The sequence below is a fragment of the Rhipicephalus microplus genome, chromosome 2, assembly GCF_043290135.1.
Source record: "Rhipicephalus microplus isolate Deutch F79 chromosome 2, USDA_Rmic, whole genome shotgun sequence".
Classification (NCBI taxonomy): Eukaryota; Metazoa; Arthropoda; class Arachnida; order Ixodida; family Ixodidae; genus Rhipicephalus; species Rhipicephalus microplus.
In genome coordinates, this window is record NC_134701.1 from 280034329 (window position 1) to 280049915 (window position 15587).

General features: G+C 44.1%; 1 protein-coding gene across 1 annotated transcript in view; it reads left to right on the forward strand.

Annotated features, from left to right (window-relative positions):
• nej (CREB binding protein nejire) overlaps nt 1-15587 on the forward strand; it is a 96756-nt gene that overhangs the window by 47343 nt on the left and 33826 nt on the right. The window contains exons 8-12 of the mRNA XM_037430738.2: nt 524-641; nt 1183-1447; nt 7412-7812; nt 13859-13942; nt 14320-14789. Coding sequence (XP_037286635.2) covers nt 524-641; nt 1183-1447; nt 7412-7812; nt 13859-13942; nt 14320-14789 — 1338 coding nt within the window. The remainder of the gene's footprint in view (nt 1-523; nt 642-1182; nt 1448-7411; nt 7813-13858; nt 13943-14319; nt 14790-15587) is intronic.

Here is a 15587-nt window from a genome sequence, read left to right on the forward strand (position 1 = left end):
TACGAACTACAACTACAAGTACTAATTAAGAAATAACATGCCTTTTTTTTTTTCACTTTTCATGTGCACATTTGCCTAATGCTGGTGCCTTCCTTCTATGAGCAATCTTCCAGCTTTTGTGGCACTCATCTTTGCAATGTGGCTTGTGCATGCACTTTTTTTGTCTATGCGATATTTTTATGGCTGTTTAGCTTGGCTCGTGATGCAGGTGCCTTGATCATTGCATTGTTGAGAGTGCCTCTTGTGTTGAGAAAGCTGGCACTGGGGAATATGTGGTGGGAAGTAGTAAAAGTACGCCAGGATATGACAGCGTGTACATTTTGTGCATCATCGTTGTGTGAGGAGGCAATGCAGTTTTCATTGTAGCATGAGGGAAGTGGCTGGCATGTTTGCATTGTTTACAGGCTTTTCTGCGAATTTGATGCACAGAAAATGACATGTTGTCCAATATGATGTAAATGTTCGCAACAGTTGGTACCTCTGCTGCTGCAGTATTTCACTGTTTTGTTTGTCGTTCTTGCAGAGTGCAAGCCATTTTTCCCACCCCCGAGCCAGCTACATTGCAGGACCGGAGGATGAACAAGCTAGTCGCATATGCCAAGATGGTCGAGGGAGACATGTACGAGATGGCCAACAGCAGGGTATGGCATGCCTCTTGACAGTCTGGTTTACTTTAATGTGGTCAAGTTTTATACCATGTGGTACTCTATATAATGGCATGCATTTTTAGAACACACTCAAACCTCAATATAACAAACTTTCATCTTACACGAAAATTTGTTTTAAAGGTTTATTTTTAACACTATATTTTTTGTAATGCTATTATTTATTTTTTTCGTTATAACCGATTTTTCGTTATATCTGGTTTAGTTACAACGAGGTTTGAGTGTAACTCATTTTCTTAAGGGATGGAATTTCACCTTTTGGGAAGTGCTTTCCACGCATATTGCATATTCTCATTTAAGGGTTGGCATCTGTTTGCTTAATTTGGGCCGTATTTTTTATTTATATTCTTTATGCATAATAAAAGCTATGTACCTGATGAAATGCTGGGATTTGTTTGCTGAAGAAGTGGGGTTTATACGATTTACATGCAATGAAAGCTAGCTATATAAGTGATAAAATGGTGGAATGTGCTTGCTGAAGACATGGGTCTTTACAATAGAATTGGATTTTCTGCAGGAGGAGTACTACCACCTTTTAGCAGAAAAGATATACAAGATCCAAAAAGAACTCGAAGACAAGCGGCGCAAAAGCAAAGAGCAGTTGCAACTTCAGATGCAGCAGCAGCAGCAGCAACAACAGCAGCAGCAGCAACAGCAACAACAACAGCAGCAGCAGCAACAACAGCAGCAACAGCAGATGCATGCTGGCACCCCTCCCATGGGAGTTCCACCAAACACCCTGGCTCCTGGGGCGGCTGTGCCAGGCCGAGGGCCAGCACCTGGTAAGTCCTGTGGCTCCAGTATTTCTCATTAGTGCATGGCATTTCTCAATAGTATTCTAACAAAAAAAAAAAAAAAAATTGGTTCCAAATCTGCATGTTACACCGCAAATGTCGTCGAAAGACGATAGTCTTGTGTCTGGAGAGATTGAATAAAACGTTTATTTGATGTTCTGCGCAAGAAAATTGGTGAATGGTATTCTGCAGGCGCTGCGTTAAAGTGCCTCGAGCGTGTAGCAGAGGCGAACGAGCGCATCGAGGCACGTTAGACACAAGTGCCATCTGGCAGTTATCTGAAAAAACGAAGTGTGCAGCCTGCGGAGAAAGATGCGCGCCAGTCTCGGAGGTGATAAGGTGTAGAAAGCAAAGCGATGGGCAGGTGCCACCCACGTGACGTCGTAGCAAAGCGTTGGAAATACCTTTTTGAGCATCGCGTTGCACTGTCAGCGCAGCGTGATTAGACGCTACATTCCTTGGAGTTACTTGTGTGGGCCTCTTCTACTATAAAGGCAGACATACAAAACATTGAAGCGTTGTTGTGGCGCCTCAGATATGCGCAATAATTGCTTTTTAATTGACAATCGCACAACTATGGCCGCTAAACCATGAGCAATATTGGTGGGCGCTGCGGCTGGGGTTTGCCGTTTAGTGCCGTTTGAGGTATTGTTAGGGCGGACATACAGACAGACAAACGGATCAAAATTTTTCCATCGAAGGTCTTCAAGAAAGACTATAGTCTTTAAAATTTTGCTTCAGTCAAATCAAATTCTGTGCGTACTTGGCACTTGTCTTAGCTTCTTTGTCGTCGTGCTTAAGGGGGCAGACTGCTCTTTGGGACCAAAAAGTGACAAAAGTATTCATTTTTTAAAATTGACATATTTGGTTTTTGCAAGTATTTTTCTATCTCTCTGCAAATTTTCACGCACCAAGAAGTAGTAATTTTTTTGTAATGTCCTTTTAACTGTCCAGATTCTTGGTGCTGTTAACATGCAGAACCTGCAAGAAAAATGGGGAACCGACTTTGAGGCTTCTTTATAATTTGCCAGCCCCTTTCTCTAAAGCTCTACTACAAATTTATGAGCGCCTTCGTGAGGATTGCTAAACATGCGCACCATGATCGTTGCTTTTTGAAGAAACTGTGTGTTTTCAGTTTTTTCCATTTTTCTCAAAAAAGTAAATTTGTGACTATTCAATTTTGAGGCCTCAATATCTCTGCAGCTAGGGCAGGTACAGCAATATTTCTATTTGCAGTGGAAACCTGTATGTGTGTAGAATGCAAGTATGGGAGCGAAATTTAGAGCACATGCCTGTTTAATTAATTACCAATCAAAATTGTAACACAATTCCAACTGCTTTTGAAAATGTATAGTTCATTTTGCTGCAAAATAACCAATAAAGGTCTAAAAACAAAAACCTCTTCCATACTGTCACTCTATAGTCGTTAGTCTATGTTGGCATGTCCTAAATATCACTTTTAATTAAGCACTTTTTCTTCTATGGTGGCCTTAAGCAATAGGGAGTGAACTTAAGTTATCTCAGCAACAAAGTGAGTTACAGGAAAACTAATTACATATTTGAAATCAGCAGAAAAAACTGTGTAATCCTGTGCAGTTTTATCAAGATCACTGAGGAAATGAACAAAAAATGTCTAAGACCAGTCTGCCCCCTTAAATGTTAGTTTTTTTTAATGCTTTATGCGAAAAAGTTCTTTGCATGTTCCTCAGAAAGTGACGACCTATTTGCTAAGGAAAGGGCGGCTAGCTTGTCTAAGTGTTACCAGCATTTTCACTGACTAAAGGTACAGGCGTACCCTGCTGTAGTTATCACATAGTGAAAGTGTGAACAGTGTTGTATCCACTGACTCCTCTTTTTAAAAGACATTGTTTGAACAGTAGTGAAATAAAGAAACCTTAGATTCATTCATTTTGTTACCTTAAAGGTCCTGATTGGGATATTACATGAGGGAGTGGAAGGCTAATAATGTAAGGGTAGTTATGATGGGGCGGTTTCGATGAGCCGCTTGAATGCTTGTGTGCCAATAATGGTGGCGACTTGGTTGACAAGTCATTTCAGTCTCGGGCTGTGCGCAGGAAAAACGATTGGTGAAGGGTGGTGGTATGGGCTTGCACTGGATAGACGGCGTTACAGTGACTGTGGCGGGAAATGCGATGGGCTCTTCTGATGTATGGGTTATCTAAAGGTAAAGAATGGAAGAATTGATGATGAAGGTTAAGACATGCAATTTTGCAGTGTTTACTCAGATCGGATAAGTTAATCTTTGCTTTTAGTGCCAAGATGCTTGAGGTGTACAAATAGTTATATAGTATGAATCGCGCCGCACGGTTTTGGACAGACTCGAGGGCGTTAATGAGGTTATTGTGGTGATCGAAAATCGCATGTGCGAACTCTAGCTTTGGCCAGACAAAGGTGTCAAGGGCTACTTTTAATAGAAGGAAGAGCGAGTGAAAGGTTACAGCGTAAGTACTGTATTTACTCGAATGTAACGTGACCACGATTGTAACACGAGGGGTGACTTTTCAGTGCCGACAAAAAAAAACGAACACTAGTGTAGCGCGTGTAAAACGGGGAAAAAAAGTACCTTTATTTGCTGCACATGGTAGTGGCAAAGACATCCCAGTTTCTAAATATAAAGTGAGCTTTGTTCATTTGTCGCTTTCATCGCCGGTGGTCGAGCCCTCTTTGTCACTTTCTTCCTCCCATCCTCCGTGCCATCCATATAGTTTGATATACAGCCTTTTTTAAACGCGCGAACTATCATGTCGTGCGGCAGCCGTACCAAGCGGCGGACACCCGCTCGGCAATCTTCGCAGCGCTAGGTCGCTTTATCCTACCCGTAGGTGTCAAAGCCCAATCTTCTTGCATCCATTCTCCGTACAGCTGCCGCATTCTATCCTTAAATGGTTTGTTCAGGCAGACGTCTAATGACTGCAGCACGGACGTCATACTTCCGGGAATAACAGCGAGCTGCGTCTGAGTTTCCCGCATCGGCTTCTTCACTTCGGGCGTCAGGTGACCGCGAAATGAGTCGAGAACTAGGATGGAAGCGAGGTGGAGGAGCGCACCTGGCCGTAGGCACCACACAGTTTTGACCCAGTCAAGCATAAGCGGAGTGTCCATCCAACCTTTTTCTTGGCAGTGAACAATCAGATCCCTGGGGAACAGCTCCTTCGGGATGGTTTTGCGCCGGAAAATGATGTATGGCAGCAACTTGCGCCCTACCGCCAAGCAGGCTAGCATCACGATTAGCCGCATCTTCTCGTTGCCTGTTGTCCTTATGCGAACTTGGGGGGGCACCTGTTTCGCTGACAGTCCTTGACATAGGCATGTCCAAGGAAACGGGAGTCTGGTCCGCATTGCCAATGTGCCCCAACGGCATTTGCGACGAGCGGCGCAGGTCGAGCACATAGCGCTGAAACTCCACTAGCTTCGCTTCGCAATCTGCTGGTAGCTTCTGCCTTATCGACGTTGTTCGCCGGAGGAAAAATTCATTTCTTCGCATGAACTTTTGTGCCCATCCACGTGAAGCCTTAAAGTTCTCCCGCAGGATCCCCATCTCTCTAGCTACGTCTCGGGCTTTCCACTGAATCAGCTCAACGTTGACCCCCAATAGGCGATTTCGCTGCTCAGTCACGAACTCCGCCACTTTTTTTCGAGTTCTGTGTGACGGCCACAACGAGGTCCACGGAAGCCTTTTCGGCTGGGCTCACTCTTGAAGAGCGCTTCACGCTGGAGCCTCCACCCACGGATAGTAGATTCCGCCACATCTAGCCGTCGAGCCGCGGCTGAGTTCCCGATTTTCTCAGCCATCAGTATTGCATTTCTCTTAAAGCGGGCATCGTACTGAACTCGTCGCGCTGCCATTTGCTCGATCCGAAGTCGCGGAAGCACAAAGCAAATGAACCTCCTGCAAAACACATCGCGAACAATAGAATTGGATTGGATTCGATGTTGCCAGCGTGCATATGTTACCAGCACAAGGTTGAAAGATCGCTAGGTTTGTCGTAGCCATCTTAAGGAACCAGTGGGGCGGCACCGCCAAGGCACGATTTGAGGTGCTTCGATTATAACGCGGACCCCCAAATCACTTCAGAGATTTTGAAAAAAACTCGCGTTACATTCGAGTAAATCTGGTACCCTAGAGTATGATTAGCAGAATTTATGATGTGGTAATATGACAGGTCTAAGTTAGTTAATGCAAGATGTTCACACCAAGGCATTTAAACAAATCAACTGTAGGAATCTGGTCGTTATTGATTCATATTGTACAGTAGACTCGTGATAACTCTAATTCATACTTTCAGGTAATTCAAACAAAATTCAATTTTTAGTTGGCCCTCTGTTCTTTCAGTGTGTTTCCTTTAATTCAACTCCATCATTCGGTTAAGTGATACTTTTTGGGTTATATACCAGAAAATGTCTGCTGCTTTACCACTACTATTTAAAAATTTACATGCTTAATATAATAATAAGTCTAAAAATGAAAAATAAGTGCCTCGGGCTTTGAGAGTAAACAAATGTTCGAAATTAAGCACGTGCGTGGTAAACCCCGATTCTTCTCAACTTGTATAGAGAGCTTTGTGCTGAAGGCACACACAGTAGACTCTCAGTAAACGAGGCCTGAAGAAACCGAAAAAATATATTCCACTTAGCAGGAGTTCCATTTACTGACAGGTGAACATATGGGCAGAATATAAGCCCGAAACCAAGCATTGCAGAGGCAATAGTTTTGTACACGATTTCTTTAAAAAGTTCTGATCAGCAGTAAATGGCTAATAAACTTGTAGACCTTACACCTCTGCTTTTTGTTCATTGCATGCAGTTAGGGTTTAAAATGCCTAAAAAAAGTCTTCAATCTGATAAAGATCAGTGCCTAATCATAATGTGTGGTCATATGACCTCACCCACAGTCATATGACTGAGAACTTCTGATAATTCAAACGAAATTCAAAGGTCCCTGCAAGTATTTTTCCTCTCTCTGCAAATTTTCACCTACAAGGAAGTGGTAATTTTTTTTGTAATTTCTTTCTGACTGCCCAGAGTCTTGGTGCTAGCACAATGCAGAACCTGCAAGAATGGAGACCCTACTTTGAGACTTCCTTATAATTTGCCAGCAACTGTGTCTAAAGCTCTACTACCAATTTATCAGTGCCTTTGTGAGCATTGCAAAGTACGTGCACCATGGTGTTTTTTGAAGAAACTGGGTGCTATCAGTTTTTTCCATTTTTCTCAAGAAAGTAGATTTACGACTGTTCCATTTTGAGGTATCAACATCTCTGCAGCTAGGGCAGGTATAACATTAATTCTTTTTGAAATAGAAACCAGTACAGTTAAACCCCTTTGTAAGAGGCATGCATGCTCCAGGCATCAATTCTTGTCTGTTATTTGAGATGGCTCTTATGAGCAGGGGACTTTTTACGCACTTTCCTATCTCTCTTGTTTTATTGTGTGCATACTGGTGTCTCTTATACCCATTTGTATGTTATATCAGTGTTTCTTATAAAGGGGTTCGACTGTACATGTATAGAATGCAAGTATGGGAGCAGAATTTAGAGCACAAGCCTTTTTAATTAATTATTTATCAAAACTGTGGTACAATTACAACTGCTTTTGAAAATGGAAAGTCCATTTTGATGTAAAATATCCAAGAAAGGAAAAAAAAAAAAAAAAAAACTCTTGTATACTTTGAATCTTGCATACTTGCATACTTTGAAGTAAATGTTGCCATATCCTAAATATCATTTTAATTGGTTTTATATGGTGGCCTTAAACAATAGGAGGGGAACTTAATATATCTCAGGAACAAGATGAGTTACAGGAAAAGTAATTACATATTTGAATCAGCAATAAAACAGCATTAGCATGTGTAGTGTGATCAAGATCACTGAAGAAGTAAACAAAAAAAAAAAATCTCTAAGATGAGTCTGCCCCCTTCAATATGCATTGCAGGGTTAGGTGGAGGTGTCAACTCCCAGATGCAGCCTGGAGCACCTTCTCATCTGACTGGTGCCACTGGAGCTTTGGGTGTACCTCAGCGAATGGCACCCCCCAACATTACTGTACCAGGGCCTTTCCCCCCAAACTCCTTAGGGGCTCCCCCAGGGGCACCTACTGGCTTTGGAGGACCACTGCAGCAGCAGCAGCAGCAACAACAACAGCAACAGCAGCAGCAGCAGCAGCCACCACAGCAGCAACAACAGCCCCAGCAGCCGCAGGCAGCAGCACCACCAAACTTTGGGGGTGTTGCTGGAGGGGGCAATGCGATGGCCGGATCCCTGGATGGAAGCATGGGTGCACTCAACAGCCAGTTCCCACCGTCACAACAGTTTGAAGCCATGAAACGACACTTGGTAAGTAGCACTTTGAAAATAAAGCGCTGTGGCAGCACAGAGTGTGTTGCAACAGTAGGGCTGCAATGGAAAAGAAGTAATTGAGGACTAGCATTCTGAATTCGTGCCCTGTGCCGAAGATGGACTATATTCTGCTGGCTATGCCCACTTTAATACAAGTATTGTGGCTGCCGCTCTTTATGGCCTAATGTGGTTCTAGTCTTGTGGCTGTTTTCTTGTATGTGTCTTTATCATTTGTGCCGACTTTTTTCTATTGCAACTGTACCACTGGTGCTGGAGCATTCTTTGACCATACTGTGATTGCTTTAAAGTAATTTGAATTTCAGTTCAGCTTTTGAAGGTCCCCATTCTGGATATTTTACATGAAAAGTGGAATTACAAAATATGGAAAAATAATATTCAATCAATATAAACATAATCAATTACGTACACTCAAACCTTGTTGTAACGTAACAGGATATAACATAACAATGGATATAACGAAGTAAATGAAATCCCCTTGAAAACTCCATTGAGAACCATGCATTTTAAACCTCACTGTAACGAAGTAAAATTGATCAGTAAATGGTTATAACAAACTAAATTAGTCTATCAGATAGTCTATTAAAAAAAAGACGACCGTAGTGTGTTAAGTATATCGTTTTCTGCGGAGTTTGACGCTTGTTCGACGCGGCTCTTTCAAAACTCCCGCGCCGACCTTACAGCCCCGCTCCGCGCGGCCGAGAGAGCCGTCCTCCTCACACAGCCAGCGGAGAGGATTGAGAAAGTGCTCAGGGGGTCACATGACCGAGAAGCAGTGCCGCGGGGCAAAGCGATTTCCCTCTTACGATGGCAACAACTGCGTCTCCGCTGCTATCATGGCTGCCACACTCTGCACCAAAAAAGGACTCTCTGCGACAGCTTTTTTTTTCCCCTCTCTTCGTGCCCGGTCTTGAAAGGAGAAGGGTTTCTACATGCAGAGACTGAAAAGGGAGAAGCGTGGAACAGGCGCGTCGCAAATCGGCATTTGAGAGAGAGCAAACAATCCGCCACAGTCTTTTCTTTTCTTTTCCTTCTTCGCGCGCAGTGTTGAGAGGTGCCGCCGCGGGATTGGGCATGGTGCTGAGAGCATTTTCAGAGCGCGGTATGTTTGAATTAACCGTCGCAAGTGCTTGCGCGTTCAAATTACAGGGCGTTTTCGCCCATTGGAATACACATAGCTTTGACGCTACCTCAGCGTGAGTTCGAATTACCCGAAAGTTCCAATTAATGAGATTCGACTGAGTTTATTTTCCGTGGGACGCGTGGCCGCGTCGCTGTACATAGGGCCGCAAGGCTGTTTCCTTCTTTTCATGCTCACAGATGTGCGCACATCTGAGTACACATTGCCACAAACTGTTATAATCGATATAACGAAATAATCGTGGCTCCCCTTCAACTTCGTTATAGCGAGGTTTGAGTGTATATACCCGAATCTAGGCCTAGGCTGATTTGAAGCTCACCCCCAAAAGTCTGAAGCTTGGGGGGGGGGGGGGGAGACTTACCTTGACTGTAAGCCAAACAAAAGAGCGAAGACAGCGTTTACAAAAAGAAAACACTAAAGCAGTCGGTTCATGATGCAAATAACTCTAGAAACAAACAGTTGCTAGTCCTGTTGGGTGTTTTTCTTTGTCGTTGGTTTTATTTCCATCAGAAAGGAACCGTGCTTGCGGATGCTGCCCTCATTCCGAGTCATCATCGCGGGCTTCTTTGTCGCTGTCTTCAGTGATTGCGAAATTCTGGGTGCCATCAAGCGCATTGGTTATGCCGCACTTCTTAAGGGGGGACACTGTATTTGAGACGAAATGCCAGATATTTTCTTGTGTTTATAAAGAAAATTCACAGTATGATTGAGTTTTTGATGCTGATTTCAAAAATGTAATTACTGTTCATCTAAACCAATTAGTTTTTGAGATATCCTAAAATTAATTACCTATTGTTTGCCCGTATAATGACACAAGAAATTTGTATTGCAGAGCTACTATTGCCACATGCCTGTGTACTAATGAACATAAGCTACACAACGGTAGGAGTGCTTTTTTGTTTATTTGATAATTTTAGCAAGGTTTGTTGCACCTTGCATTTTAGTGGTGCAGACACACCCAATTTATGCTCCCATTTCTGGCAAAAGTTTAATTTTTGAAGGTCTCAATCAAAAATTCGCACCTACCATTGTGTAAACTAAAGTACAGCTACATGTCACAACAAAAATGACAGTCCTTGCTGCTTTGAAGGTAGAGATATCTTTTAGACAAGATTGCAACTGCAGCAAAATTTGAATCCTGAGAAGTCATGCAAAACACAAGAAGTCCATTTTGTGCAGACAGTAGCATGGAAAAGCTGTTTATTTACAATGATTTGCTAATTCAGCTTTCTCAGTAGGCACCAGGCATGTAGTCCTTCTGCTTTGGGTCACCTAAATGGCGATTTTTCAATGCCCGCTGCATGTTTTCTGCAGAGGCACACTTGCGAGCTGATGTGGTCGCCGTGTGCTCGTCTGCAGACTAGGCCGCTTATCAGTTCGGTGACGCCTATGTGCAACGAATGTGCGCGCGTAATCCGCAATTAATAGTATAGTAAAGCAGTTTGCCGGCTTGTCCATATTGAGTTGTTTATGTCGCAGACCGAATTCGTGCACTCGCTCATCGATTTCAAGGCTGCAAGAGCAGCGAGGTGTTAGTTTTCTTTTCAGGTAAGATTTCCACATGTTCGAGTGGAGGCCGCGGCGCAATATGTTCATCGGTGCGGACGCGTAATTACAAGCACTTTACCTGTTGCCAATAGCCTTCGTTGCACGGGCGGCGAGCACGTTCATTGTGAACGGATTGATTTTCTGTTGTTCGCCGACGCACGGTGAACTCCACTCTGATGACCCGTCACGCAGTTCACGTCAGACGGGGGAAACCGGCGGCATCGGCGCAGGTTCCCCCTTCTGACGTGAACGAGAAGAGAAGTGAAACTACGAGAGATAGCAAAGATTGCTCGTAGCTTCACTTCTGCTTTTTTACTTGCCGTCCTGTCACTGCTGAATCTTCAAAACATTGCCGCTTTCAGCGATGTTGTCGACAACCGACGGGCTCATACGGGAGTTAGGCCTAGACCGGTGACTCGGCGACCGCTGTTGAACGCCGCGAGTTTGCTATCCTCCCTGTCCTGAGTGATAGCGGCGCTCTTCCTGAAGTTCAAAGCGAATGAACGATCACCACACCCGCTTCACAAATTAGTGAGGCGAGGAACTTCTTTACTGCGGCAGGCAGTCGACAGCACCATGACAAAATGGCTCATGTCCAAGCGTGTCACGATGAAGAAGCAGACGCCGGAAACGCCACTTAGCCAATGGGGTGCCTAGGTTTTGTCACGTGCCCCAAGCAGCCATTAGGATCGCGCGGTGGTGCTTCTCGATGACGCGTTTTTGCTGAAAAACCAATGAGAAAGGCGAGTTACTGGTGGGGGAAAATTGAAAGTGAAGAACGACCCTTCCAAATGAGACGAAGGTGACCACGAGAGCTCGTGTGTAACGGCAACGGTTCAGGGTGGAAAAAGCGCGACTTAAGCGTCTATATGTGCTCAGATTCATCTCACAGGGGTGTTATAAATTGATTTTGTGCCAGAAATAACGACGCGAGAAGCTTCAAACTTCTCAGATAAGTGCAAAAATAGTTGCAGATTCTGAAAATGTCAACTTCAAAAAGTTTTTTTTCGCGATTTTCGGCCTTTTAAAGGGCCACTCACCAAGACCTATACCGAATTTTAGTTAGACAGTGGAAGTTGTTAAGTGTTCGAAGAGGAATGTTTTGCCACAAAAATTTTTCGAATCAGTTCATTACTAGCGGAGAAAACAGGTTTTTTGAAGCGCCGCGAAACGAGGGTGAGAGGAGACCAGCTCGACACCCTTGCCGCTCCTCCGCGTAGCCTTCGCTAGCCAAACCTCTTCCCCACCCTCTCCGGCATCCGACCAAGAGGTGACGTTTGCATGACGTGCCCGAACAAGCCCAGCCCCCGTGCATGCGAGCGGCGTTGCTTTATTGACCAGCGTAATTTTGTGGTCTTCTGCCTGTTTCTGCGGAATTGTTTGGAAACGCTGACTTAGACGCAGTAGAGTAGATGAGCACAATGAGTGCGCGAACACGTAGGAGCGTTTCATGGCGGTCGTCAGCTGGATTCGCTGACCACGGGAACCCGAACGCATGTGAAACGCTGGCACATTAGCCCCGCATCTCGTAGCATTTCACGGGAAAAAATGTAAGAAAAACGTGCACAATTTTTTATTGCGTCTCATTATTTATTTCAAGTTTTATTCATCTCTTAAAGCAACAAATACATAAATTACGCATGTTGTGTTAAATAATTTTTGCCATGTCACGTGGTATACTGTTGACAACGTCAGAGCAGATTCGTCTATGTAGAGGACCAGCGTGACCGCAGTGCTGTGTACGCCCACGTCATGTACGCAGTACGCCCATGTCATGCCCTCATTCTCTACGCGTGCGCCGGTAAAGTGGAGGGCGAGCAGCTTTCATCTGGAAACTTGACCCATTTCCACGGCGCGTAGCGTTGCAAATTTTGACAGACGTGATCATGAACGCCTCGTCTACGCATTGAGCTTGTCAGCTCAAAATTGTCAAACCTGGTGAGTGGCCCTTTAAGACCCGTGTCTCTCCTTAAAGAGCGCACAATCAGAGTTCCCGTGTTGTCGTCGTACCACGCTGCAGCCCCTCTAGCGACGCACATTTTTTTTTCGTCCACTCCAAAGTCCCGCCCGGCTTGAATGATAGACGGTGACTCCGCGTCTAGGACTAGATTCATTTTATAGGCGGCACTATAATGACATGGCCTTGTAGGTGCAATTGAGCTGTGTCTCACACAGACCACTCGAAGCGCGACTCAAAATTACAAACGACTCGCCTCACCACTTGCCACAAAGATCAATATGATGGCCTCACGTGTGTACCAGGTGTTGGCTTGGCTACTAACGGCTATAATACTGTCTCGGTTGCGCTTGTTGTGCACAACTTTTTAGATGTAAAATGGTGCGTTTTTTTAATAAAGACTATTGGCCTGGATTCGAATAAATACGGTATGCATTCTTCAAAAGATCATGAAGTGATGGGGACAATGTTGTATGGTCGGCCATTCCAGCCTGAAGCAGTGAATGTAGTGGTGTGCAATAGCGGGCAGACAGCCTGGAAGTGGATGACTGGTGCGATAGGACATGCATGCTATAGCTGTGGGTTGTGGTGCTTGGTTTACAGAATGGAAAATTTCTGACCGAGGCGTCTCCCTGCAGATAGCTAAATAGCTAAATGGACTACGTTGAGCCGTGATATTGATGTGGATAATTTTGCTCTGCTAAACAATTATTGAGAAATGTCAACATGAACAAATTCATCTTCTTTTTAATTCCGGCTGGTAAGCAGGATTAAAAGTGATTCAACATATGCTGCAAAAGCATTAACATTTAGCAACATTATTTTGCAATTCTCTTCAGTCTTCTGCCACTGATTGAAAGAAAAAAAATTTTTTTGGGACAAGTTGCAATAGATCTCCAATGAATTGAAGCTTACACAATTCGCGTATGGTATAAATCTATCATATTCCTAAGCCCTCGGGCCTGTTTGCTGCCAAGGTTCAAGTGACGACATTAACATGTAGAAAACCACCCAGTGTACAATGCCATTAAAGAAAATGCAAAATGTGTTTTCTTTCTAAGTGTTGTAGATATATGAATGGTATTTTTTTTTTCTGCATTACAGTATGAATGGACTTCATATATGCATTCTGACAGTGCTGTAAAGACAGTAGTAAGAATTCTGCTATTGCAATAGCAGAGTGAAATTTGATAGCACTGCATGTCAGCTGGCCTCACAGGGCTAGAAACAATTGTGAGCTTAGGGATGTCTAAAAGAGGGAAAGAGTTAATGTGTAATGTTGTTACCAGCTCTATGCAAGTGTTGGGAATGAAAAATGCCAGTTTGCAACTTCAGAGTAGTTCCCTACCTGAAGCCGATATTTTGTCATGTTATTACAGATTCAGCAGCAAGCACAGCAACTCATGAATCAAACAAGTCAAGTGCAACTAGGTGGTGCAGCAGGCTCTGCAGCATCTGCACAGGTGACATACTTTGAATTGTGTTTTGTAAAATAGATCTTTTTTGTATGAAACTGCTAGTCACGTCCATTCACTGTGCCACATATACATATGAAGAGACCTTGCTGCTAATGCCAGCATTAGTCTTGATCACGGAGCCCGTTACTGGTCCAAAAATGTCACTTGTCAGTGCATGTAAATGTTTAATTATTCGTTGAGTACAAAGGAACCCTGATTATATGACTTAAGAAAACCACTCAAAGCTACTGTATAATCAGGCACTGTAGAACCTACACATGGAAGATTTTCTTCGAAAACCAAAGAATGGGTTTTTGCACTTGTCCTTTTCTTTGTGGTTTATCTGGCTGTGCTAATGTTTCATGCCTGTTGCGTCCTTGCAGATATCTCAGATGCTACAGTCGCAGCTCAACTCAACACCAGTGAGCCAGTCTCAGGGGCATCTGCAACAGCCCCAGCAGCCGCAGCAACAACCACAGCAGCAGCAGCTGGCTCCCCAGCAGACACCACCTGGCAGCACGGCGGGCCTTATGCAGCAGTCGTCCATTCTGGGCCAGGCTTCGACACCACAGCCGCAGGGCCCACCCAGCCAGCACCCTCCGCGAGCTTCGTCTGTGCCCTCGAGCTTAGGCGGCTCGCAACCACCGACACCATTGGGGGCTCCGGTACCAGCACCACTGCCACCACCATCCCAGCAACTGCCGGACCAGATCCTTGCCACCGAGGACCCAGAAGAGTCTTCTAGGGGCCCTGACCCTGACCTCTCGCTCACCCTGTCTACACCTGAAGGTTCGGCTGCTACCACACCAGCACAGGGCAAGAAGTCCATCGAAAACTTTGACAGCAGTTCAGGGTGAGCAAATCGTCGCGTTGCACTTGTTGCTTTGATAGACTGCTCCATTTCACACAAAAAAATTCCATGATATAAAGGCTCCTGCAGTTTTTTCATTAGTGTTTGCATGCATAAAATGGATGACCAGGGAGAACATAAATGAAAGATTAATTTAGGAAGTCTTTATTAGGAGATGGTGCATGTACCTAATTATAACATCATCATACTATGAGAGTGCATGCATTTATTATTAACTGTAAGCAGCAGGCCTGTGTGAATGGTGAATTTAAGGTTCGAAGCGAATTGTGATTTCAAGTCTAAATTGAATAGTACATATATGTCGTAGCATAAAGAAAAATAAACACTTTTGTCATGACCTAAATTACCTGTACATTATTGTCTTTAAGGGGAGATGTTACTCGAAAAAGTTTTTTTTTTATTTCATAACCCAGCTCCTTGAAATTTTAGGTGTTCGTAAAGCTTGCAGTGCTGATTTCATAACTGCAATTATTTTTTTGATAGCTATAGTAGTTCTGGAGTTACTACAACTTTGATATCAAAATATAGGGTTTTTTGTGCACATAATAAAGCTTACTAAAAAAAGGTGATCGGTGTCATTTCTGTAGACGCTTTTTGCAGCCTGGTGCAAAACAAGAAAACACTGTTTATCAGCGTCCCTCGTTACAAGTTAGAACTCTTTCATAACACTAAATAATGGCGCGAAGAAGCTAGCCAGTGCCGAAAAGGGGATGTCGTGTCTGAGCGGCAACACGCGCACCACGCAGCGCAGCATGTGCAGCAAAATGGAACAGCAGCGCC